This window comes from Acomys minous (genome assembly GCF_964271855.1).
Source record: "Acomys minous genome assembly, chromosome: 2".
In the NCBI taxonomy this organism is placed as follows: Eukaryota; Metazoa; Chordata; class Mammalia; order Rodentia; family Muridae; genus Acomys; species Acomys minous.
In genome coordinates, this window is record NC_140484.1 from 22,471,454 (window position 1) to 22,498,748 (window position 27,295).

A 27,295-nucleotide genomic window follows, 5' to 3' on the forward strand; every position below is an offset into this window, starting at 1 on the left:
ACTGAACAGAACTGTGAATCTCATTTGGCCTGGCAATGTAGCTCAGTGGTTGGGTCATTGTCTAGCACCATGCAAGGCCCCAAGCAGCATTACAAGCACAAAAATCATCTCCCCTATTACTTAGGGCTTGATGCTTGGTTTTCTGTTTTAATGCTAGAGGTGTTCTGTTTGATAACATTGATCCCTATTAAAATGTCACTGCAAACACAGGCGAGCTGTAAGTAAGTGGGCATCAGTCTCCGTGTTTCTCTGTCCCCCTTTCTGCTCTGCACATTGAAATGAAAGCACACCCGGGCTTTGTGCCTCTCTGGTCCCCTCCTCCACCCACATTTCCCATTACCGCTTTCAAGTTCAGACAATTCTCTGTGAGTTACTCCCCCCTCTTTACACAATTTAATATTGACTAACTCCCTGTGAATGTGTGTTCTATTTTTTTAAATCCCTTTAAAACATGCCTTAATTATATGAAATTTTCAGATGTTCAATACCAATAACTGTAGGCTTATTCATTCTTTCCATCATCCCACAAAGACCTTTTTAAAAAAAAAGATTTGTTTATTTATTATTATGTATACAGTATTCTGCCTGCATGTACATCTGCATCAGATCACATTATAGATGGTTGTGAGCCACCATGTGGTTCCTGGGAAGCGAACTTAGGACCTCCAGAAAAGCAGTTAGTGCACTTAACCTCTGAGCCATCTCTCCAGCCCCCAATAAAGACCTTTTAAGTGCCTCCACATTTCACACAATTGGTTGGAGCAATGAGAAAATCAGAAGCCGTTGGTGAATCCAGGGAGCATATGCTAGAGTCAGACCCATGTATGCCCCTCTGTGCATCAGTCTGTGCAACAGGAAGACGAGTTGGTGATGGAGACCTGCAGTGATTCCAGGGACCAGGAAAAGAGAGCAGAGAGTACAGTCTCTTTTGAATGCTGCTGCAGAGGGTATAGGCTAGCAAGTCCGCCCCATCATCAATCACCCAGAAGCCTAGTCTTACAGTAATGCTTCAGGAAGATTGACTGGGGGAAATATTGTCCAGTGGGCAGTTTCTGGGTCTTTTTAAGTCCCCGTCACAGAGGAATGTTTTCCTTGCTTGCTGATGTTTTTCTTAAATTTGTCTCTCTGGATTCTGGGGCCCAGTATTCAGTTGTTCCCTCATTCCCTCATATGTGATTGTCAGAATTTCTCAGACATTACAGTTTGACTCCTCTCAGATGACTCCTTGTCATGGCAAAGTACCACGTGTTCTGTACACTGTGAAATACTCTGGCCCACATTAGTCATGTGGTGGTTTTAATGCACATGTTACTGGAGATGTTAAGGCCACAGCCTGGGCCCTGGTGACTCTTAACAAGCTGAGGCTCAACCACCCATCCTCAGGAAACCAATGAAAGAGACACATAGTAACAAAAGGCACAGAGGAGGAGGTTTATTCTGTGTGGCCACACTGTGAAGAGAAACAAGAGAAGAGGTAAACTAACCCCTAAGTCCATCTTTGGGGTTCTTATATAAGGTTTAGGTTTAATAGGGAGTAACAGGTATTCAGAACTAAGTAGTCTTGATCACTGTGTGGTCCCATCCATCAATGACCTACAATTGTTAGTCTCTCATACAAGGTAGTTGTTTGACAACTGTCAGAATTATGTGAAGTTTCTTCCTTGGGGGCATGTTCCTCTTTTGGCTGGTACAACATTTTAACCTTCTCCTTCTCCTTGTACAAGTCTCCTAGAGAAATTCCGTTTTCTTGGGGACCATTGTTTCAATAGACTGATAGCCAAAGACAGGGGCTCGTGTGTCTCTTCAGAGTGTCTGCATCCTTGCCTGGGCAGTTGCAAGGACAGATGAGTGTGAGAGCCTTGAGTGTTCTTAGGCTGTAGGTGTATGCCCCCACTTAAGCAGCCCTGTGCTTTCTTGTTTCTTCTGCAGATTAATTGGCACAGCAACTGTCTCCCTGAAGGACTTGATTGGGGACCAGAGCAGATCTTTGCCCTACAAACAGACCTCCCTGCTAAACGAAAAAGGACAAGACACTGGGGTGAGTGCTCATCTTTTATGGAAAGAAGAAACAAGATGGTTGAGTAAAAATGCATTTAGGAAAGACTCTAGTTTGAAAATCAGCTCACTACACAAATACTGGAAGTTTGGTTTTATGGTAAATAAATCCATTTGTCAGTGACAAAGGCCTTATCCTCAATTTTCAGTCACAGAACCAACAAATACGAGATTTGATTTGATTTGATTTGACAGAATTTCATATGGTAAACAGAATCCCTCTGGCCACAGCTCAGTGCTATCCACATGGGTGTTGGCATTTAGCTTTGGATATCTAGCCTTTAGCATTGGGTGTCTTAGATGCAGACAAAGAAGGTTTGTATTACCTTCTGTGTTAAGATGGTCATATCATCGTCTTTACCACCATGCCAATTGCTGAATATTTTCTGATCCCAGCCCCTCTACCCAAGTATATATTGTCTGACATAAAATCAGAATTCAAAGCTCCCAGCAATTGAGAGGCTGGTTTCTGCGAGTTTCAGCTTCATCTACATGAACACAGACAAAGCCTCTTAGAAGAACCCAAGGGAGAGGATGCCAGTGTGGCTGTGCTGGTCTCTGAGGCTGTCGGCTAGCCGTCAGATTTCTGATCATAACATGAGCATTCAAAATGCCCTCTGCCATCTGACTACCCAAAACCCAGCTGAGAGAAATGATGCCATGGCAAAGCGAGATGTCCGTGTATTTTTCCAGATTGTTGGTTTTGTTTCAGTTTTGGTCTGTGTATATATGTAGGTATGTATATATGTATGTATGTATGTATGTATGTATGTATGTATGTATGAATGTGTGTATGTATATAGCACAAAAGACAACCCATAGGCTGTCCTAAAGCAGCAGAACTTTTGGGGCTGACATGAACACTGCCCTTGGGGTCCTCTTACCCCTACCCAGATTCCTAAGCATTCCTAGGAGCCCTGGGACCACTGCATGTAAAATAGCAAACTAAGAAGCTATGTTTTAAAAGTACAAGTTCTCATGTTAAGTTTGAACCCTGTGATGCAGCACACAGCCTTCATGCTGAACCTTGATCTCTGAATAAACAGCCACAGATGTTGCTCTTGTGATTGTTTGCTATGGGACTAAGGGAATGCATGTATTGACTAATCTGTTTAGTGTCCCCAGGCCAGTCTTAAGCACTGAATGTGCTGATCCATGAGGAAACATTCACTGATGAGCAGACAAGAAAAAAACAGGAGCAGCTGGGCCAGTGGTGGCGTACCCCTCTAATACCAGCACTTGGGAGGCAGAGGCAGGAGGATCTTTGTGAGTTTGAGACCAGCCTGGTCTACAAATGAGTCCAGGACAGCGAAGACTATACAGAGAAATCTTGTCTCAAAAAACCAAAACCAAACAAACAAAAGCAAAGAAAAAACAGGAGCAATACAGATGTATGTGTCTAACATGCATGAGAGTCACTAGCCAGAGCAAAACCAGTAAATGAAGGAACAGAGGCCCACTTAGATTTGGACTTCAGATAAATAATGAATCATTTTTAGTCTAGATATGTCCTAAATATTAGGATATTTTATTTTGTATTTCGTCTTTTTTAATTTTTTTCTCTCGATATAGGAGATAGGGTTTCTCTGTGTAGACTTGGCTATCCTGTACTTGCTTTGTAGACCAGCCTGGGCTTGAACTCACAGTGATCTGACTGCCTCTGCCTTCCTGAGTTCTGCGAGTAAAGTTGTACACCACCACATCCAGCTTTCTTTAATTTAATTTAATTTTTTTTAACTTTTTATTTTCTGTGTACCGGTGTTTTGCCTCTATGTATCCTGTGCATACAATGACCACAGAGGCCAGAAAAAGGTGTCAGGTCACCTGAGACTAGAGTTACAGAGGCACTATGTGGATGCTGGAAATCAAATCTGGGTCCTCTGCTTGAGTAGTTGGTGCTCTTAATCACTGGGCCATCTCTCCAGGCCCTGTTTATCTTCTAACCTGATGTGTGTGTGGGGGGGGGGGGGGAGATGGAGAACCCTCATTTGCAAAGGACTTCTCTAATTTTGAAGTTTGTCTTTGCCCACTTTGGGTATTAAAATGCCCTTCTTTCTTTCTTTCTTAACTTAAAGATTTATTTATTTATTTATTATATAAAGTGTTCTGCTTGCATGTACACTTGCATAACAGAATAGGGCACCAGATCACATTACAGATAGTTGGGAGCCACCATGTGGTTGCTGGGAATTGAACTCAGGACCTTGGGAAGTGCAGCCAGTGCTCTTAACCTCTGCGCCATCTCTCCAGCCCATAAAATGCCTCTCTTTTCTGAGATGATTGTGATAGTCAGTGGGCATATGTTTGGTGAACTGAAGATAGGCAGCCTTTCCTCAAGGTTGAGGATAACTTAGCGGCAGAACACTAGCATATTTGGGGCCCCAGTTCCCATCCCTGGTACTGTAGGGAGAGGGAGAATTAAAAAAAAATTTTTTTTCCTAGCAAAAATTTTTTGAAGTCTTATAGGTTCACAAAATATAAAGACATAAGCTCTGCTTTGCTGCTCTTTTTGTTTGATTCCAAGGCCTCTTGGGATCAGAGTTAATACAGGAGAGATGGCAGCTGTGTTTAATGTCATGATTTGCATGTGTCTTTCATCAGGCTTGGTTGCCCCTTTCCTTCTATCTATGCTGTTATATACCTTTTTGTTAGTCACTTAAAATTCTTCCCGGCAGAGAAACAAAAAAAATAAACCTCAGCAATTAGTATTCATGAGCAACGAATGAATTGGTCATTCTAATGAGCATCTCTCTGGTTGTAGTTTTGTGAGCAGAGGCCGTCTCCACTGTGGGACAGAAGCTAGCTACACGATCATCCTTACTTGATACAGCTTTCACTTTAGTCAGTGAGGTTGCCCTGGGCAACCCGTGACAAAGTGGCTTCTTTCCCTGCTCTGCCCTGGCTCACCCGGGATAAGACAGGAACAGCCCATTGTAGCATCGCTCTTCCCATCTTCCCACTCTCACTTTCCTGCCCAGCCCTTTCAAGACTCCCACCCGTGCCGAGCTGCTCATATTACGGCCTTAAATGTTCTTTTCCCTTCATTGACTGGATTCTTTCTACTCAGGCCACCATTGACCTGGTGATCGGATACACCCCACCTTCAGCTCCGCACCCAAACGAGCCGAGTGGGACCGGTGTGCCAGGCATGGGAGGTAAGCTGACCCCCCTGATGGTCCCGCACTCATCCCAAGGAGACTGTTCCCCACAGAGAGTCAACTAAAGCGCAGTGAGCGGTCCAGCGCAGACTGCAGAAACACTGAGGTGTTGCTTCAGTTTCACGATTTCCACTGAATCCAGCGCCGCAGGTTGTGAGGTTCAAGAGCGGCTTGTCCGCTCTTCCTCACGTGTCATGGCTCCCGAAGGTGTGATTGCTATGTTGTGTTCTCGGCCACCTGTCTCATGGCCTCCCCACAAGCACCCCTCAGTCCTCCAGTCAAGTGTTTTGCTTCAGCGCAAGCCAATTGTCCTTCTCGCTCATTTTGTCATCAAATGTCACAGGTTAGCCTGGAAGCTTCTAGAAAGGGCTTTTGAGCCTCAGATAGAGGGGAAGTCTCAGCCTGACTAGCCGTTCTTTCACAAAGTCGCTTTGACCTCCCTTGATGTTTTCTGCAGGGTGACAGTGGCACTAAAAATGAGTTTTGTCCCAATGAAACAGAAACATCTTCAGAACAGTTTATTAGCCTAAATAAAGTGGAGGAAGATTTTTGTCTCTTTAGATTGCCATAGAAACCTAAAGTACTCTGTGCCACAGACCTGATTTCCCCAGAGCAAGCCTCTGCTTCCTCAGAAATGAGTCACCCTGACAGGGAAAAAAGAAAAACCACCCCAGCCCTGACAAGACTCCCTCTACCTGAGGCCATCTCTCACTACTTGGCACGACTCATCTGTAGAAGCCTGGTGTTCTGGTAGCACTGTAGATTGGAAAGTCTGTCTGGGCCCAAGAAGCTGCCTCCCGTCACTCAATGGCAGGCACTGGGCAAGCGCTGGCCGGGTCTTCCACGGAGATTCCTATAACCCCGAGCGGCCAGATAGGCTGGACAGAGGTGGAGCTGAATCAGCACGTGGGTTCCTTGAATTTGGGGTTTAAAGAGCATCACTGTGCACTGTTCTGCAGAGGAGCTGGCCGTGTCAGGGACAACATAAGTATAATATGACAAAGTGGCATTTCTTGATTTTGAAAAAAGGACATGTTTCAGAATAACGGTTCTATAAGTATCCTTTGTTGTATAAAATGATTCTTCCCCAAGCCTGGGTTGGTATGATAATTCAGAATGCTGGCTTTATACTCAGACTGAAAGCCACTTCTCTGAGGACATACAAAAAAGGGAAGGAAGAAAGAAAGCGGGAAATGGAGAGAGAGAGAGAGAGAGAGAGAGAGAGAGAGAGAACTAATTTTTACTAATTAATAAAAAACAATCATCGGTTTTTACTATTGCATACCTTATGGCATACATAGGACATTGAGACTAGAATTCTTACCCCTTTAACAAACTCTTAAAGAATTAGTAATGATGGCTGGAGAGATGGCTCAATGGTTAAGAGCACTGTCTGCTCTTCCAGAGGTCCTGAGTTCAATTCCCAGCAGCCACATGATGGCTTATAAGCATCTGTGATGTGATCTAATGCCCTCTTCTGAAGTGCACATGTATATGCAAATAGAGCATCATATATAATAAAAAAAATAAATTATTTTTTGGTTTTTTTGAGGCAGGTTTCTCTGTGTAGCTGTTGCTGTCCTGGACTTGCTTTATAGACCAGGCTGGCCTCAAACTCACAGCGATCCACCTGCCTCTGCCTCCCAAATGCTGGGATTAAAGGCAGGCGCCACCACGCCCACCATAAATAAAATCTTTAAAAAAAAAAAAAATGAATGCTCCCCTTGACTTACATAGATATTTTCAAGCTTCTGAAATTTTAACTTGTTATCTTTTTGAATACAAAAGAAGTATCTGCGTATTAAAATGCAAACATCACAGAAAAGACCTCATAAGACACAGGAAGGAAAAAAATCTCATTCTCCTGAGATACATCTGCCAGCAGCTACTGACAGTGCGGAGTGGTGTTACAGGCATCTACTCGCACAATGGCTGCTGCACAGAGCCTGAAATCTTACCTATATGGCACAAAGGTAAGATGGTCAAAGGATGCCCTCTGCAAGTTGAAGAACGTAATTCTGACCAGTGACCAAAGAACTGAACACTTCAGCAGTTTCTTTTGAAGGAATGCTTTCAATGAGCCCTTATGTCAAGATGGCAGAAGATTCAGAGCTTGGTGCATTGGTGGCTGAATGAAAATATGTCATGTCAAAGATGTCCCTTTCACAGACCAATTTAGAAACTGGTCCTATAACAGAAGATGGGCTGAGCCAGTCTTTAGACTTGGCAGCCTGGAAACGTGTTACTATGGCAACTTGTCCGCCTTCTGCCAGTCAGCTTGACTGGAGTATACATTTCTGTTACCAGAATGAGCTATTTTTAAAACCTCGCATCTATTTTTAAAGAACCATTTGTTCAATGTGCACTTTGCCCAACTAGAGAAAAGCAAAAATTTCATTCATAGCCCGACTCAAATTGATTTCATCCCAAGAATAAGAAAGTGCTTTTGCTTGAGGGTAAATTTGATCTACTCGAGAAAAACAGTTACTGATACCCATACATGTTGCATGCAAAGATGAGAAAGGCAGTGTTTGGCCACAAGGAGCTCATAGTAGGAAGATAAGGTATAGGCTAAATAACAACAGTCCAGCAAATGTAATAAATTATTCTCCAAAAGGGAGCCAAATAAATTACTTCATGTTTATTCAGTCACCTCACATTATCAGGCCTATGATGCAGTATGTCTGCCACTGCCTTACAGTTTGTGCGATTAAAGGCATGTGTTTCCAGGCCTGTGTTCCTCTTGCTGTTTGTTAAGTACATTTCTTTAGTACTCTGTGTGTGTGTGTGTGTGTGTGTGTGTGTGTGTGTGTGTGTGTGTGTGTGTGTGTTTCAGAATGTCAAAAGTTTCTTGGGGCACACTTAGTGTTATTTACTCAAAAACGGGTGGAAAGATAACGAATATCTTACAATAGCATACAGGTATATAACGTCTCACATTTTAGAAACATAAGCCAAGAGGTGGTGCTGCATGCTGTCATACCAGCATTTAAGAGGCAAGAAGATTGCTGCAAGTGTAAGACCAGCCTTGGCTTCATAGTGAGTGCCAGGCCAGCCAAGGCTGCATTGCAAGACACTGTTTCAATAAACAAACAACAACAACAATAATAATAATAATAACAAAAAGCCAGGTCTGGTAGAACAATAATCCACCAGGCTTTTAGGGTAGAGGAGGAAGATCACATATTCAAGGCCAGCTTTGACCTCATAAAGAGTTTAGATTAGCCAGCCTGGGATGCATGGGACCTTGCCAATAAATAAACAATGAAAACAACAAAGACAAAAGAAAAGAAACTCAACTATATGGTGATTAAACATCTTACTGCTATGTAAGTTACCCTTTTGCACTTCCAAATTTCCTCTTTTTATGTTCTGTATTATATTTTTTGGTATAATTCTTTTAAAATATTTATTTATTTTTTAATGTATATGAGTTCTCTGCCTTCTTGTATGTCTTCATGCCAGAAGAAGAGTCAGATCCCATTACAGACATTTGTGAGACACATGTGGCTGCTGGGAATTGAACTCAGGACCTTTAGAAGGGCAATCAGTGCTCTTAACCACTGAGGTGTCTCAAGCCCCACTGTATTATATTTTTTTAACTTACTCGGACAGTAATGTTATCAGCTCTGTGCTCTGGGTTTACAATGACCTTTTTTTTGAAGGTCATAAGATTCTGCCTTAACCAGTACAGACTTCATCCTAAGAAGCCAGATTAATATCACAGGTAAAGAAAGGCAACATGGTGACAATGGGAAAATGGTAACTAGTGACCGAAGGGCTGGAGGGGAAGAGGCTATTCCAGAAAGTCCTTTTTCATTAGGAACAGAAAGGCTTAAGTGGGGCACAGACCAGTGAGCACTTAGGCAGGAAGGATGAGAGCTTAGAGAAAAGGTCTGCGTGTCCTAGGAAGGAGGCCCAGGTGTCTGGGCAAGCACTCTTCCTCAGTGACATCCCTAGGCAGCCCTGGCTTCACTCCTGCCAGGCTCTCCCTTCCTAGCAGTGTGAGGGCGGATGGGGATGGTAGAAGCGGGCAGGGGACAGCTTGCAGATATTGTAAAATCTGTGCTGTCTTCTGCCTGGTGGGGAAAGTGCATGAGAAGAGCAGGGTTCCTGGAAGGAGCAGAGAGGTTGACACTCAATGGGGAAAGGGGCAGTTAGGATGTCAAAGGTGACTGTAGTGTAAGGTGTCTGAGTACTGCCAGCTTTTCTATGCTAAGTAGAAACTGTCCCCATCACCAGGACTGCACATAGTGGTAGTCTTCAAATATTACTGTTGAGTTTCTGAAAAGAAGATGATTCATAGAGGAACCACAGGTTCAGACGTTTGGAGTATGTGCTTGGCTGAGGAGCCAATGAGGCGAAGCTACCATCTGTGGGATTATGACTGAACACCTCTAAGTCAGAATCCCACCCAGGCAGAATGATTGGCCTCGAACAGTCCCCATCTGTCCCTGTCTGTGGGTGGTCCATCACGCCTCCTCGGCATCCCCATGCATTGGGACTGGGGTCTGGTGCAGAGAGCCATTTGCCCTGGGAAACAGGGTGCAGCTGGAAAGGAGGCTGCCCTCTTGCCCATCTCATCAATGTACGTTAGTGTGGAACCTGGCACTAAACCATTCGTAGACCAAAAAAGAAAATTGAAAAAGAAGAAGAAGAAGAAGAAGAAGAAGAAGAAGAAGAAGAAGAAGAAGAAGAAGAAGAAGGTGGTGATTCATTGTAGGAATTGGGAAGGTGCATTTGATTGACTTGCTGGCATTATGATGGGGGACCATTCCCAAGCATTAATGGGAATATCACTGGCAAAGTAAGGACCATATAAAGAGCTCCAAGCACTTGGAAAGGGCACAGATGATTAAAGCTTGTAAAGACTGGACCAAGTAATGGTGTCATTGTTAGGAAGCAGGCTGGCATTTGTACAGGGAATTGTGAAAAGTGTGACACAGCTAGAGAGGGGCACAAGCACTCTGAGCTACAATGAGTCAGTAGATCTGATTCTGACCATTGGTCCATTCTCAGGTTGTCTGTCTCTCTGATCCTCTAATTCCTTGCAACATCAGGAGACTAGATCTAATGACACACAGGGTCTCTAACTAGGCCAGGCTGGCCTGGAATCCACTGTGTAGTCCAAGCCAATCTTAAACAGCAAGATGAGGTAAGATCTATTTAATTTGATAGTTGGTCTGAAGTTGGCTGTCATAGATATTTCAGGAGAGAACACATATGTTACTAGGATGGTTAATTAGCAGTTGGAAAAAAGGGGCGGGGAGAGAAATTTGCATCCAGACTTTGTTATGTCAGTGAAATAAGCAGTATTGTTAATGGAGCATGAATTTTTCCAGGTAAAAATAAATAACTGCTGGGTGCTGGAGGCTGGGAGTGTAGCTTGGTGATGGAATACTTGCTTAGCCTGTGCATTGTCCTGGGCACATTCTCAGCAGTGCAAATAAAAGGAGCTGAAAAGATGAACTGATTTGGCCTTGGCTTATAGCAGCCATCTCAGGACAGGATCCAAGAACACTTTGTTTTGGAAGTGTTGGGGATTGCCTGGCAGCACCCCAAGTCCACGTAAAGCTTGTGAAACCTGTCAAGATGGTGTGTGCCCTTCTCAGCTGGGTTGAGCTGTCTAGGTGCAGAGGGAGAGGAAGTACGGAGTTGAACAAGCACGTGGGCCTGATGCATGGAAGAAAGAGATGGGTTGATGGAATGCAGGGCAAACATACGGCTGAACCACAGACTCCGAGAATACTGAAGAAATGAAGTACCAGGTAGGAAGGTGGTGCGGGCCATATGGCCTGGGGCTGCCTGTTCAGAGGAGTAGTTAGGCAAACCAGGAAGATTCCAGAAATGCCTTCTCCAGTGGCTTGCGTAATGTCCCCCTGAGAAATGATGTGTGTGTGAAACTTCAGAACGCGTCATTTGGAAATAGTATGTATATGTGGCTGGCTAAGATGAGGTTGTCCTGGATTATGGTGATGTCTAAATCTGGTGACTGGTGTCCTTAGGAGATGAAGAAGGACACTCAGATATGCAGGCAGTAGACCCCATGCCTACAGTGGTTGGCGTGACCCACGGTTGCTCAGGACTGCTAGGAGCCGCTGTGTGGGGAGAGGCAGGAGGACTCTTCCTCAGAGGCTTCATGCGGAGCATAGCTCTGCCAGCACCTGAGACTCCACTTCTAGGGCTTGAAGCTGCCGGAGAACATCGCTTTAAGACACTGGCTTTGCAGATCCCTTTTAAGATAGCACTGGGAAGGTGCTACACCCACTGAGTCAGCAGTTCCCAGCCGGGTATTGTCCTTTGTGGTCGGGACAGAGCCAGTCATTGTTTGTGGCTCTGGGTTACCTCCACACTGGGTCTCATTAGTGTGCCATGCCAGTATAGCCCCTAGGGTGTTGGTAAGGAGGCAGTCTATGCGGAAGGGCGTGTTCAGCGGGGCCTTGGGCTCCCCTCAGCCTGCAACACTTAACTGTTGCCCAGGCCTGAAGGTGAAGGAAGAGCCTCAGAATCTAACGGTGGAGTGAACAAATGCTCCTATTTTTCATCTACGGGGCTTTTTTAGATTATATTCTATATATAATCAGGAGTTTGAAGTTTTGTTGTATGTGTGTGTGTGTGTGTGTGTGTGTGTGTGTGTGTGTGTGTGTGTGTGTGTAGCTTGAGGCATTTGTCTGTCCCTGTCTCCCTCAGCACTGGTGCACTTTACTGACTAAGCCATCTTCCCAGCCCCTTTTTGTCTCTTAAGAAAAGAAAAGCCAGGGGTTGGGGATTTGGTTCAGTTGTCGGGCGCTTGCCTAGCAAGCACAAGGCCCTGGGTTCGGTCCTCAGCTCTGGAAAAAAAAGAAAGAAAAAAGAAAAGAAAAGCCAAAGTTTGTCAATTAGTTTCAAAGATTTAGTGACTAAAAGAGAGGGGAAGGGTGGTAGGCAGAGCTGATTTTTGTTTTATTAAGGGAAGAAAAGTCAGTGTGTGGTTGAAGGGTAAACTTTCTCCCTTAAATCAGTGGAGTGCCTGGGAGGTAAAGGAGGGGACAGATGAATGTTGAAGTAACAAACAGAAAGCTAAGAGGAGGACATGGCCATTGTCGCTGCTTGGCAAGATAAGGAGGTTTTCATGAGCCATGAGGGCAATCTTGGTGACCATGGCAATTGTAACCTCAGAAGCTGAGCAGGAGGGATCCCATCATGACTCCTGGGTCAGTCTCTAGAGGAAGGCCTGCAGTGAGAAGCCGGGGGTGAGGGCTTGAAGTCTGTCTACATGTTTGCTTCTCCAGGGCTTTTCCTTATGCCTCTAGCCCCTGATCACAGCCTGGTTCCTGAGATGCACACTCACTCATCCTAGCCTGGCCAGGCCACAGTATTCCTCTTACTATCCCTGTGCTCTCTGATGCTCTCTTGTCTCTGTGACGACAGTCGGACCAAGGGTCCTAATACACCATGAATGCATTGTCTTAAAGAAATTGTGTCTACATCTGTGTAGGGGCGCCTAGGTCCAGTGTATGCATGGTCCTTGGTTGGTGCTTCAATGTTAGCAAGCCCCTCCGGGCCCTGGTTAGTTGGCTCTGTTGGACTTCTTGTGGATCTCCTGTCCCTTCCAGGTCCTTCCATCCTTCCCCTCACTCTTCCAGAAGACTCTCTGTGCTCCGCCCAACATTTGGCTGTGAGTCTCAGTGTCTGTTTCGACCTGCTGTTGGGTAGAACCTCTCAGAGCACTGTCTATGCTAGGCTCCTGTCTGGGTAGCTTGGTCTTCATGTGGGTCCCCTAGTAAGGGGAGTGGGGGCTGTCTCTGACGTGAACTCTGACGTTGCCTGTTTTTTGATCACTTCACCCTGGTTGAGCGGCCTAGCTAGGCTACAGGGGAAGAGGACATGCTGACTTGATGTGCTCAGTCAGACTTGATGTGCTGGAGGGAGTAATGGGGAGTGCTCCCCTTTTCTGAGAAGTAGGGGAGGGAGGATAGGGGAAAGAAGAAGGGAGGACGGGACAGGAGGGAGCTACAATCAGGATGCAAAAATAAGTAAGTAAATAAACAAATAAATACTGTGTCCCAAGCTATGTTTGGGATGTGAAGTGGATGAATGGAGGGATGGATGGATAAATAAATTAAAAATAAATAAATAAAAACTGTGTCCTAAGTTTCCAGTTAGTGCCGCCAAATGATCTCTTTCACCAGCTACCTTGGAACAGGAAAGTCCAGGAAACCAGGTGCTAGAGGGTTGCAAGCTGAGACCCATCACTAATTGGAGGCCCTTCCATATTTCAGAAGAAGAAGAAGATCAGGGAGATGAAGACAGGGTAGATGCCATGGTCAGGGGCCCTGGACCCAAGGGGACATCTGGGACAGTCTCAGAGGCTCAGCTGGCCCGGAGGATCACCAAAGGAAAGAACAGCCGGAGGATGCTGTCCAACAAGCCACAGGATTTCCAGGTGGGAAGGGCTCTGCGGCTCTGTGTACTCCCTGTCACCCTCCATGCGCGGCCCACGACCCAGCCACTGCTATGATACCTCTATAGACCTAGTCCTATGGGCAGGGGCTCACCTGCTGAAAGGAATATAAGAAGCCAGAAAGGAGAGTTTCATGTCTACAGGCGCGCATGAAGGGTTTAGTCAAAGTGGAAAAGCTGCCTCTAAGGGATGCAACTGGACTGTTCCTTCCCTCTGGAAGTATTTGGGAGCTAATTAGCAAAGAATAGCAGCTTAGGTACCTGTTGCATTTTTCTCAGCTCTCAGCATGAATGCGTCGCAGGGGCACTTGGAGACCAGGCAAAGGGCTGCCGTGCAGGGACCTCAGTCTACCCTGCTTTTCCCGGGCCAGCTCTGAGCCCTTTCTCCTGCTCAGCTGATCTGGGTTGAGAACCCTAGCCACAGTTCCCATGGTGGAGATGATCAGAGACAGCCCCTTCCAGACTGGGGATGGGGGATATGGGGTGCTCAGAACAGTAAAAACTGCCTGCTTTGAGCCATCTGTCTGAGCCAGAGAACTGAGGCGACACCTGAGGATTCCTTTGTACCCCACACTGAGGAAAGCTTGGTAACAATACCGCCTTGTGCCTGCAGATCCGTGTCAGAGTGATTGAGGGCCGACAGTTATGCGGCAACAACATAAGGCCTGTGGTGAAAGTTCACATCTGTGGTCAGACACACCGAACAAGAATCAAGAGAGGGAACAATCCATTTTTTGATGAGGTGAGTAGGTAGAGAGTGCACGGCCTTGTTCACCCAGTCTGTCCTGTTTGTACGCATCCCCTCCTCCTGCCACGTCCGCCCAGTTCACAGAGGAGGGAAACACAAGAGCTAAGAAGCCTGCAGCACAGGCCTCCAGTGTTAAGCACAGAGGTCAGAGCCACGTGGGCTTGAAGCCATCTAATTAGCGTCCATTGATTTCCTACTGCCCATGTCTTCCTGCCATTTTTACAGTCCCTGTGGGGCCCTTTATCCTGGAAATGGAACATCTGATGTCACCCACATCCACCTTAGCTCCTTTAGATTATAGAATGACTCTGAAAGTTGACTATGTCACTGTGCAATCCAGATTTTAACAAGTGTCAAATATTGCTTGGCTACAAAAAGAATAATTCATATTAAAGATAGCCACATGAACAAACAACACAGCCTGACTCTGTTGACTTCTGTGACACACTCAAAAGTGTTTAATGCCTTACCAGTCATCTCAGACACCACAAAGCCCCAACTGGGTATGAACAGAAACAATTTAGGAGTCTCTCAGAGCCTCGCTGTGCTATGCTCAGGGGACAAGTCTGAGATTGCTCAGCCTAGGCCTTTCCTACTGTCTCCTTTTCCCTACAGCATCTAAGCCCAGCCTCAATTCTGGCTTTGTCCTTTTCCCCTATCTACATTCATAAAAGAAACCAATTCTTCTCTTCTGTACCTTGTCTCTTGTCTTACGCAGGTGAGGCGAGGGATCCCATTTTTTTCAAACCTATACTTCTTAGATTGATGACAGACAATAGCATATATATGCCTGTAGAGCCACTGACTAGAGCCTTTAGACATCGGACCTGTCATTTAAAGCTTTCATGATATGGGCTTTATGTCAACTAAGCTACTATGAGGAGTGTGGCAGGAGTCTCCATCTTCCTTAGACTTTTCATATGCATCATCTGAACCAAGTTGTGAACTTGATAGCATCAATAACACAATGACATCACCTAGATACCTCTTATGTGTGTGTGGTTCCAGGGACTGAACCTGCACCATGCTAGGTGTATTCTGAGCTACAATCCCAGACTTTCCCCGACCTTTCTTTTTTTTTTTGTTTTTTGTTTTTTGTTTTTCGAGACAGGGTTTCTCTGTGTAGCCTTGACTGTCCTGGACTGGCTTTGTAGATCAGGCTGGCCTCGAACTCACAGAGATCCGCCTGCCTCTGCCTCCTGAGTGCTGGGATTAAAGGTGTGTGCCACAACTGTCCAGCCCCCCTCCCCCTTTATATGACACATATGTCTTGATAGGACATAAAAGAGCTAATCGACTGTTTGTATTGTAGACAATATGTTAGCTTTTACAGACTATGGAAGACTATGGGATATATATATATATATATGTATATATATATATATATATATATATATATATATATATATATATATATATATATGGACTAATCTAGATCCTTACTTTAGTTAGCTGTAAATGTCTAGTCTAAATCAACTGGTTTGGTCGGTTAAGTACATGCTTATGTTAGTTCTTTCTCATGCTTTCCTTTGCCAACACGCAGAGATGGGCAATGTATTCCCAAGGCTATATCTACTTCTGAAAGTGTGCAGTAGTTTTCTAGACAGACCTTCAGCAGCAGACCCTCTAGGCCGGAGTCACCAGCTAACGTTTGAATGTGTCCCGTGTTGTTTTGACAGTTATTTTTCTACAATGTGCACATCACACCTTCTGAACTCATGGATGAGATCATCAGCATTCGGGTAAGGGGCCAGGGCGGAGGACACCGCTCACTGACCACTGGGCAGAGGCTGTCAGCTCACCTCTCTCCTTTCTTCCAGGTTTATAATTCCCATTCATTGAGGGCAGATTGCCTGATGGGAGAATTTAAGGTGAGCGACACACTTCTTTCAATTATATAAACACAGGAACTCTCAAATCGGCAATCAGTCACAGCCAGGCCTCCCACAGGGCACGCATTGTGGTGATCTCTCAGGGTTCTGGGTAAAGTGTGGACACCATGATTTTTGCTGACATCTTCACGGGTCGTGTCTAACTTCAAAGTATAACGCTAATGGTGTTCCATAGCATGGCGCTTTAGGGTGTCACTGAGGGCCCTCGCTGGCTGGCATCTGTGGATGGAAGCAAAGCCTTTGCTACAAAGGACATGTCTGGTGCTGGCTCAAAGCCCCTCAATTAGCTCTACATCCAATGGCCCCAGAGCTCTGTGTTCAGGGCCAGTTGTAAGTCTGAAATGAGGACGGAAAGTGAAATTGGGCAGGAGAAGCTACTAATTATCAAGTACTTCTTACTGTGTAGATTCTTGGCTGGCCCCTCCGTGGTTCTCAGAGGATGAGCTGCCTCCGCTAACATACTTGTAAGGCCTTCTGGGTCAGGCAGACCTCCGGCCATACCCCGCCTGGCACCTGGGTGAACTCTCTTAACTGCTCTCATCCTCAGTTGCTTCATCAGCAAGATGTGTAAAGGCATCATGGAACTGTCCGATCCATGATTAGATTAGTGTTCGCACCAAGACTGACCAGAGAAGAAGCTTCCTGGACAGGAGACTGGCCAGGCGATCTCCGGCAGGGTGCTTAATGGTGCTGGTCTCTGGCACGTTCAATGCGGAAACTAAGAAAGTCTCAGGCAAATGGGGACATGCAGGTCACCCAGCTTCCATGGTTCCTTCCAGCTGTGAGTCCAGCCCATTCATTCAGCAATGACCTATCCAGTCTTCCACATGGCATATGTGTCAGGCAAAGTCGCTGATGCACAGCGACTGAGGTGGGACTCTAGATTTTGGAAGTGTAAGAGAAAGGGCATCGTATCTAAATATAGTATGTTTTTTCTTCAGAGTGACAAGACTGATGTTTAAAATCTCTTTAACTTGTTTTGAACTTTTCCCCCAGATTGACGTTGGATTTGTTTATGATGAACCTGGTAAGTAACGTCCTCCCAGTCAACTTGAAGTCTCAACTCCTTCTAATCCTGCAGAAAATTCTGGAACTTAAGAAAATCCAGGGGTGGAGGGTGGGACCAAGAGGCAACAAGGGAGGGGGTACAGTCAGGGTATAAAGTAAACAAGATAAAAAGAAAAAAAAAAAAAGAAAGAAAAAAGAAAATCCAGGAGATAGAAGAAATTTCTTTTCAATGGTGGGGATCAGGTCAGGTCCTCATAAATGCTAGGAAAGAGCTCTTCCCTAGAGACATGCCCCCCAAATCTATCACAGGAATAAGAAAGCACTGCTTCTATAATGTGGCAGACGCTTAATGAGAAAAATTATAGCAGGTTAATATGGATGTATTAATAGGTTAATACTTATAAATAGGTAATGTCTTTGCTTTGTAATGATCTCCTGATCTTATTAAGCTCAAACTGTGAAAGTTTTAAGGAGTTTGAGTCACAAGCATAAAAGGGTGGGACTAAGGTGTGGGCGGAGCTTGAACAGGGATGTTGATATGTGGACTCCCCGCCCCCCTTGGGAATTGGATGAAATCACAATCCTACCAGCACATCTTTAGAGTGTCCTTTTGTTCTTTGTGTTAGGTCATGCTATCATGAGGAAGTGGCTTCTTCTCAATGACCCAGAAGATGCCAGCTCAGGTGCAAAAGGTTACATGAAAGTCAGCATGTTTGTCCTGGGAACCGGAGATGAACCGCCTGTGAGTCCCTCATCCTCTGTGGTGGGCTGTGAAACAGAGCTCAGAGTCCAAGCTGTCACCCTCACCCCTGACTCCTCCAGCTCCACGAAGCTGCCCTTTGCTCATCACAGGTTATCCATGCAGCACCCATTCCTTCCTGCTGCTCCTAGTATGTGCGAGTCCTTCTTTTATGGGAGTCAGGGTCTCGCGTAGCCCAAGCTTGCCTCGGATCTGGTCCTGCTGCTAAGGTTAGCTTTGAACTTCTGATCTGCCTGCCTCCACCTGCTATGTGCCGGGATTACAAGCATGTGCCACAGTACCCAGGAGTAAGCATTTAGCTCAAGAATTCCGTGTGCGTGTTTAATAACATCGTTGCCTCGTTAGAAAGGCTTGAGTTCATCTTCCACACAAGGATTCCTTACCTCAGCACTTTCCTCCACCTGACGGGTGGGTTAGTGACAGTTCAGGAAATCAGACAGCAAACTAGACACAGGAATGGGCCAGAGAGAAGCCAGAACACGAGGATACATGCACATGCTCAGGGCCGGTGCTCACAAAATTACAGGAGGCTGCAGGAGCACTGAAGCACTGATATTGTAGAGGTTTGGAGGCTGAAGGTAAAAGGGAGGCTTTAAGTTCCAAACACTGGAGTTCACGAGGGAGGCAGTTCTGGATATCCCTAACTTGACTTCTTTGAGAACTGCTCTTCTTTTATATATATACATTTATTACATTTATTTTGTGTATGTGTGAGTGCGCATGTGCAAGAGCATGCATTTTCTCATGCCACCACGGGCATGTGGAGGTCAGAGAACAACTTGCAGAAGCTGGTTCTCTCTTTCTACCATGTGGGTTCTGGGAGTAGACTGAGTTCATAAGCCTTGGCAGCCAGAGCCTTTACGCACTTAAGCCATCTACCTGTTTCTGTTTGACATGAGGTTTCATGTATCCCAGGCTGGCCTTGAACTCACTATGTCACTGAGAGCTCTCTTGAGCTTCTGAGCCTCCTGCCATCATTTCCCAAGGACGGGGATCACAAGCCAGCACCATCATGCCTGAAATACGAGGTGCTCTCCCACTGAGCTCCATCTCCAGCCCCGGTCAGGGCTTTTTAACATGCAGCTTTGGCATGGAGCTGTTCTGTATATAGTCTTCCAGGGATCTGCACTGAAGCTCATGCTTCTAAAACTACACCCTGGCTCTTCCCACATTCCTTGAGAGGCCTTTCTCTTCCTTCACGCATATCAGAGGACTTTGCGTTCTAGCTGAGACATAATGCCTTTGTTCTCTTCGGCATCCATGCCTTCACCGACGCTGTTCGTTTGCCAAACTGAACATTTCTCTTTTCATCTATCGACTATTGTTTCCCATTAGAGTCAGGAGAGCTGCTCCTTCTCATGTGCATGATTTTAACCCTGTGTCTCTCACAGCCTGAGAAACGAGATCGTGATAATGACAGTGATGACATGGAGAGCAACTTGTTGCTTCCAGCTGGCATCGCCCTCCGGTGGGTGACCTTCCTGCTGAAGATCTACCGAGCCGAGGACATTCCCCAGAGTATGTACTGCCTTAGTCACTCGCGTGGGGCTTTCAGAAGTCTCTGAGATGGTACATGTTGAACTCACTCTGAATGTTGATGGCTGCTTCTTCCCCTAGGCTCCCCGTTGAAAGGCCTTCATAGATTTCCCACTGAAAGCTTTCTGAGCAGTTGCTGGGGCAGCCATTGCTCATCCATGCTTCTTCTTAAGCACCTGCCTCTGCTCCACTCTGCTTTGTCCCTTCTTCCTTCAATGCTCTGCTTCTTTTTTAGAGACTGCTAAAGGGAGGTGAGCAGTCAGCACTTCCGGCCTCTTTTTTTTTTTTTAACATTACATTGTGTGTGTGTGTGTGTGTGTGTGTGTGTGTGTGTGTGTGTTACACAGGCACATGTGCCACAGTACACATGAAATCAGAGGACAATTTGTGGGAGTCTTCTTTCCTCCCATCACGTGGGTCTTGTGAGAGAGGGTGCAGTGAAGCCACTGAACTGGACCACTCTATTGATGGAAGGAAAGGTCCATTGGGACCACACTGCCAAGGTTGTGTCTTGGGGGCAGAGAAGAGCAAAATGGCAGAAAAACAATATTTTTATATGCAGTCAGCAGGGAGCGGGGATGGTGGTGGGGGGTGTCTTTGAGCTGATTGATTGACCCAGAACAAGATGCCCTAGCCCTAGGTAGGTGACCTTTGAAGGTAGACTAAGGGAGGTACCTGGTAAACAAAAACCCATCTTTAGGCCTCTGTTTACCCAACAATGAACCTTCAGTTTACATGGTCAAAGTCCTTCTGTTTAGGACACTGTTACTAGCATTGCTATTCTGGGAGCCTGATTTGGACCTAACAGATCCTAGGGACCAAACTCAGGTTGTAGGACTTGGTGCCATATCACTGGCCCCTATAAATTTAAACTTTTATAACAAAAACAAAAATATGTTTACTTTTGGACTATTAAATATAGCCGAGCAAGAGCCAGGCAAATGACTCAATGGGTAGAAGTCTGGTTTGCAAGCTTGATCTGATCTCAGGTCTCCAGAACACATGTAAAAGCTGGATGTGGTGACTTGTATCTGCAGTCCTAGCACCCCTAAAGCTAGATGGTATGCCAAGACAGGGGGCTACCCGTGAAGCTGGGTGGGCCAATTAACCTGGAGTACAAAGCATTATGGCAAACAACAAGAGAGACCCCCACCTCAAACACAAGGCAGAAGATGAAGATAGCCACCTCAGGTTGTCCTCTGACCTCCACGCACATGTTGTGGTATGCATGTGCCCTCACACACAAAACATGTGTACACACATATGCACATACATAATGACATACAAAATAAGTCGGTAAAAATATTTTAAGAGATGCTGAGTAAAGGGTAGTCTCAACAACCATGTTTGTCCTTGTATTGTGAGACATGTTTACTGAGAGATTGGATGGTAGGGACCAAGCCAAGCGCTGTCTATCACTGCTGCCCGCCCAGCATCATTTCTGCCTCCTCTGCTGGGCTCTGGAGAACAGGACTCTTCCCTGAGTTCCCAGGTGGGCAGCATAAACTACTCATGTCTTCAGGGTTTTCATCTTTTCCTGGGAACCCTTCCCTCCTTTTTCAAAGATTCTAGAATGTTCCCCGTCCATCTTCCTCTTGGAAGTGTCTTCAGTAGATTAAATTCAGCCTCTCGTTATTCTTCCTACACTTGCCCATTCAGTTGATTTCTGGCCACTTTGGAGTTTGTTGAAACGGAGACACCACATTTGTAGTGCATCAGAATGTGAGAACTATGCTCCTTACAAGTAGATTGACTTTTCTTGTATTTCTCTAACATGCCAGTTGGGTGTGTATCATTTTGATCTCATCGCATTCTCCAAATTGGATGAAGGCCTGAATTTGAAAACTGCACCTTATCCTGATCAAACAGATGTCAAGAAAGCTATTTTCATCTTCCATGAATGATCTGGTCTTACATAATAATTATTAGTTTCTTTTTCTTTTTCTTTCTTTCTTTCTTTTTTTTTGGGGGGAGGGGGAGGTTTTGAGACAGGGTTTCTCTGTGTAGCCTTGGCTGTCCTGGACTCACTTTATAGACCAGGCTGGCCTCAAACTCACAGCAATCTGCCTGCCTCTGCCTCCCGAGTGCTGGAATTAAAGGCATGTGCCACCACTGTCCAGCTATTAGTTTATTTTTCAAGGCACTCTTGATTTAAAAAAAAAACTTTGCAGGAAAAAAAGCCATTTTCTTTCACTTCCTCTCTCTCCCTCTCTCATAAGACAAAGACAATTTTAGCTGCTAATTCTTGCCACCCAAAAGAACAATTCTTAAATCTCTTTGGATGTTGAACGATTTTCATTGTTTTAAGAAAGTGGGTTAATTGCCAATGTGGTGGCACACTCCTTTAATCCCAGCACTCGGGAGGCAGAGGCAGGTGGATCAATGTGAGTTCGAGGCCAGCCTGGTCTACAAAGTGAGTACAGGACAGCTAAAGTCACACAGAGAAACCCTGTCTTGAAAAAAAAAAACAACAACAAAAACAAAAATGAGAGAGAGGAGAGAGAGAGGGAGAGAGAGAAAGAGAGAGAGAGAGAGAGAGAGAGAGAGTATGTGTGTTTAATTTCATCCATGTGGCTTGTTTCTTTCCAGTGGATGATGCCTTCTCACAAACAGTGAAGGAAATATTTGGTGGCACTGCAGACAAGAAAAATCTCGTGGACCCTTTTGTAGAAGTCTCCTTTGCTGGGAAAAAGGTTCGTATGTAGTCTAAATGCGTGCATCTCTTAGAACAGACATTTAAAATGCTATGATTTCCTTGGGGGTGAACTCCGAGTTCTCTTTGGTAAATAGCCTCTGGTCAGTGGGCCACTCTGTAGAGACACTAGTTACCTTGTCTTGACAGCCTTATTTTGGAGGAGGAAGTATATAGGACTCCAATTAGAAAAATCTGTCTTTTGGAGGTTAGAATAGCGAGACCAACACTGGACTGTTGTAGTTATTTCTCAGGTTCAACTATTCCAGTAGACTTGGGCAAAATCCCCAGCGAGCCATGAATCATTCCTGGTTTCCATTCCGCAGCTGTGATAAAACATTCAGCTTACAAGGTCCAACCCATCATTGAGGGCAGTCAGACAGAGATCCAAGCAGGAACTCAGACTGCACAGGAACACAACTTACTAGCTCAGTCTCTTGCTAGTTCACAGGCTCATATTTAGCTACCCTTTCTGACACAGCCTAGGACTACTTGCTTAGGGAATGGTGCTACCCCTCGAAGGCTGGGCCCTCCTATGTCAACTAACACTCTAGACAATCCCCAAAGACATTTGCATGTGCCCATTTGGTCTAGGTAATTCCTCAAATGAGACTTCCCTCTCAGATAACTCTAGAGCAGTGGCTCTCAACCTTCCTGATGCTGTGACCCTTTAACACAGTTCCTCATGTTGTGGTCACCTCCAACCATAACATTATTTTGTTGTCACTTCCTAACTGTAATTTTGCCACTGATATGTGGATATCTAATATGCAGCTCCTGTGAAAAGGTCGTTCAGTCCCCAAATGGGTCTCGACCCACAGGTTGAAAACTGCTGCTCTAGGCTGGGACAGCCAAAGCTTACAAGGATACCCCCACCTCCTGACTCCCATTGGGTATCTCACCCTTTGTGCTCTAACAAGCTTCAGAGAAAGGAGCAAAGAGCAGAAAAGCCCATCTTAGTCCTCTGGAAAAATCAGAGAGACCCTTGGTGTCGGGGAGACCACGTCCACCACAGAGGTGGCCAGAGATGGAGACTTTTAGTCCATAGAATGACAATGCCCTGGACAGTTACGGGAATCAAGAACCAGCGTGGCCTTTGTGTTTGAGGCATTTAGTTATTAAAGCAGGTATCTGTAGACAGCACACATGTGACTGCGTCTGATTTCCTAGGAGGGTCATTGTAGATGCAGCAAGAAAGCCCCTGCCCCTGGGATAAGATGAAGTCGGAATCGAACTGCAGACTTCATTTTACTCCACAATCAGCTGCGCTCCTTACCTTCTGAGTTTAAATTTCCTAAGCTGTAAATGTGACGGCTAAGGATCCCATAGGATCCTTGAGTTGGTTAATTAGTTTAAGAAGTAATCTGTTTTGTGTTCTGGAATGTGGAAATGACAAACAGGCAGCTATGATAGTTCTCACAGAGCCTAGAAGACACAGACTGTCTTGATCTGTGTTCTATTGTCGGAGCAAAATACCTGAGATTGGGTAATTTGTGGAGTAGAAGTCTGCTTGGCTCATGGTTTTGAGACTGTAAAATCTAAGAACACAGCATGGCTATCTGCTTAGCATCTGTTAAAAACCCTCTGCCGCATTGTGCTATGGCAGAAGGACCAGTGACAAGAGGGTGAATATGACAGTTCAAATCTTTCTCTGTCTCCTGATAAAGCTACGAATGCCACCATGAGAACCTCATTCATGACCTCATCACTTTCAATTTCCTCCCCAAAGGTCCCACTTCCAAATTCTATACACAGAGGAATTTATGTTTTCAGCTTGTGAACTTTGGGGGGAAATTCATTGAAATCATCACATAGTCAATAAGGACTGAATGACTTTAGTCAGTGCTGAGAACGACACAGAAAGCAAAGTGACAGCAAGTGATAGATAGATGTATATATATGTATGTACACACATGCGTATGTGTGTGTGAATGTATATGTGTATGTGAGTGTATTTAGTGAAGTTATCAGGTGGGACACCTTGGAAAAAGTAACATTTGAGCAGAGGCCTCGGTGTGTAGAGATCCTGAGGGCAGGGGCTTCCACGGAGGAAGAGGAGCCGAGGAAGAGGCCAGGAAGGAAGCATCCTTTCAGGGATGGAAAGCCTGTGTGAGTGGAGGAGAGCAAGCCAAAAGGAAAGGGAGACATGAGCTCAGCGGGGGAGGGATAGAAAGGCTTTATGGGGCAGAGAGAGCGCTGCACTTCATCCTACGTGAACTTTGAGGACTCGTGGTAGAGTGGTGTCACAGTGAGAAGGCGGGAAGGGAAGTGGGGAGTCATCTGGACGCCAAGTGCGGATGCCTGTGAGGAAGTATGCCAGGAGTCTCATGAAGAACAAGAGTCAGGGTTTAATGGCAGATTGGGTGAGAGGGGCTTGGGGAAGGGTGCTGTACTGACTGGCTGTAAGCCTAAGCAGCTGAGTGACTGGAAAGGCAGAGACAAGAGTAGGCAGGATGCTGGTGAGTGGGGCTGAAAGACTTGGTTAATTAATAACCATGAGATACTTATCAGATAGTATATAATAAATGTTCAGTAACTTTAGTTCCTGTTACATTCACCTGTTTGACATTAGCAAGTGAAGACAGATAAAGTTCAGGTTTGAGGTGTATGTGTTCTGTATGCGGGAAGCCCTGGTTCAGTCCCTGTCACCAATCAAAAGGGAGGCGTGAGGAGAGAGGAAGACAGAGAAGACTAGAGGAAGCAAGAGGAGAGAGGAGAGAGAGACAAGGAAGAAGGGGGGAGGAAAAAAGAAGGAAGGAAGGGAAGGAAGGATGGATGAATAGGGAAAAGGTTTATAGGTTACTAAATATATAGCTAATAAGTATAACACTAAAGTCACAGTCATACACACGCACATGTGCATGCAGGCACACGCATGCACACACACACACATACACACACACACACACACACACACACACACACACACACACACAGTTAGCAGTTAGAACTGTGACTACTTACTGTTTTTCTTTGGCAATTTTTGCAGGTTTGCACAAATATAATTGAGAAAAACGCAAACCCTGAATGGAATCAAGTTGTCAATCTTCAGATCAAGGTTTGGCTTTCTTTTTTTTTTTTTTTCATAAAAACTAAGGATATTGACTCCACTAGTTAGTGGATTAGTAGAGAAATAATTACCATTTTCTGTTTCTCTTTAACAGTTTCCCTCCATGTGTGAAAAAATAAAGCTAACAGTATATGACTGGTGAGTTGAGAGTGTGTTGGATTCAGCATTAAAGAATTAAACATCTGGGTACTGAATGAATTGCTTAGATGACCTCACTCTCACCTGTTGGGATAGTTGCTGTTCTTCCACAAGAAAGCTGAAGCTGGAACTGGTGGCAGAGTGTTCTTTAAAAATAAAAACAATAAGAAAATAACAACAGTAATAGAAAAGGCTTTTTGAAAGGTTTTAGATATCTTGGTTCAATTGTTCATAAAAATAAAATAAAGGAAGCAGTCATCTGAAAATATTCAAAGATAAGAAATTGGGAATGTTAATTCCATGAGGATGTCCAAAACAGACTTTAGAAACAGAGTAAGCCAATTTTTAGGAAAAATCACCAAAATGTCTGAAAACAATTCTTTGTTATGATTAAAAAGGAAAATTGATAAAGTCGCTTACACAAACGGAAAAAAAAAATCCCTAAAGTCAGGCACGGTAGCGCATGCCTGCAATCCCAGCACTTAGAAGGCTGAGGGAATTGTGAATTCTAGGTCATCCTGGCCTACATAAGACCAAGGCTCAAGAAGAGAGGGAAGTGGAGAGATGAAGGAGGATGGAGGTTTATTGGGGTACTCTTGCCAGACCAACCTCTCTGAACCAATGGCCATCATAAGACTATTCATAGAATGTTGGATGGAGTGTTCAACTGACAGCCCTAGGCTCTCTAAGGAGGACGCATGGGCAAGCGGCGTCATCATCTCCATGGTAACTCTGTGGGGGCAGGGACTGCTCTCAGCTTCACTTTACAGTAAGGCCATTGAGGCTCAGAGAGGCCAGGTGGTTTACCCACAGCCGCTTGCTAATTATGGACCCAGTTGGGCTCACATACTGCCTGGTGGTCCCACATTTCTCCTTTGGTCAAATGCATCTGACTTTCATGTTAGGATGACATGCTAGGTGGAAGAGAGCGACTCTTTGTGTTCTGCCTGCATCATAACTGAGAGCTGCAGCTGAGATTTGAGAACAAAGGATTCCCTTCTTTGATGTAAAGGTTTCAAGGCATTGGGCCTCCTCAGGTCATACACTGTAGGAGGTTTCAGGGCCTTAGGTGACCCACAGGGGTATGAATTTAACCCTGGCCTTATGGCTCTGGTATCAACTCTGGCCTATTGACTCTAGACCTGGTGACTGCTGGTTGAGCCATCACAGCATGCCCTGCCGGCTCTCTGGATGTGGGCATTCTTGCCCCCTCCAAAGCACTTACAGAGATAAGGATGCACAGAGGGCCCCAGTTTCATTGGGGAATCCTTGGGCCTGGATCTGAGATTGCATATACTGAAAGGTATTTGAAGAACTAACGGAAGGCTAAGGATTATAAACCCGTGTGAATAGACAGAAAAGATTCAAAGCTGTGTTTATAATTTAAAAGCTGTATATAACATCTTTCTAACAAATTGCTTGGGTTGGTTACTTCTTATAAGATATTCTGCTGTGATCTTTCCCCCAAACACTGAGCCTTAGGCTTCAGAGTGGGCAGGCCACTAGACGGCTAATGAATAAAAGGACGTGTCCAGTCCCACCTGGGGTCTCTCTGGAATGCCTACAGAAAGGTACACTTGACATTTGTACTTGTAGTGAATCTTGGCAAAAATTTCCCCACAATGCAGGCAAGATTTAAGTTTTAGTCAAGGGGCTGCACTCGGAGAAACAACGTCTATCATACAGCAAGCACTCAAAACATTTGAATTTAATTAGAAGAGACATTTTCTCTTCGCTACATCCTTAGATGCATCCCCTTATACTTGTTAAGTCATTTTAAGCACCATAAAGATTAG

General features: G+C 45.1%; 1 protein-coding gene across 4 annotated transcripts in view; it reads left to right on the top strand.

Moving 5' to 3' along the window:
- Positions 1–27,295, top strand: part of MYOF (myoferlin) — a 148,072-nt gene that overhangs the window by 43,259 nt on the left and 77,518 nt on the right. For all 4 annotated transcript variants that reach the window (XM_084763684.1, XM_084763683.1, XM_084763685.1 and 1 more), the window contains exons 4-15: positions 1,930–2,038; positions 5,123–5,210; positions 13,475–13,638; positions 14,269–14,397; positions 16,083–16,145; positions 16,224–16,274; positions 17,292–17,322; positions 17,930–18,045; positions 19,455–19,581; positions 22,189–22,292; positions 25,281–25,349; positions 25,456–25,499. In XM_084763684.1, the coding sequence (XP_084619810.1) occupies positions 1,930–2,038; positions 5,123–5,210; positions 13,475–13,638; positions 14,269–14,397; positions 16,083–16,145; positions 16,224–16,274; positions 17,292–17,322; positions 17,930–18,045; positions 19,455–19,581; positions 22,189–22,292; positions 25,281–25,349; positions 25,456–25,499 (1,095 nt within the window). The remainder of the gene's footprint in view (positions 1–1,929; positions 2,039–5,122; positions 5,211–13,474; positions 13,639–14,268; positions 14,398–16,082; positions 16,146–16,223; positions 16,275–17,291; positions 17,323–17,929; positions 18,046–19,454; positions 19,582–22,188; positions 22,293–25,280; positions 25,350–25,455; positions 25,500–27,295) is intronic.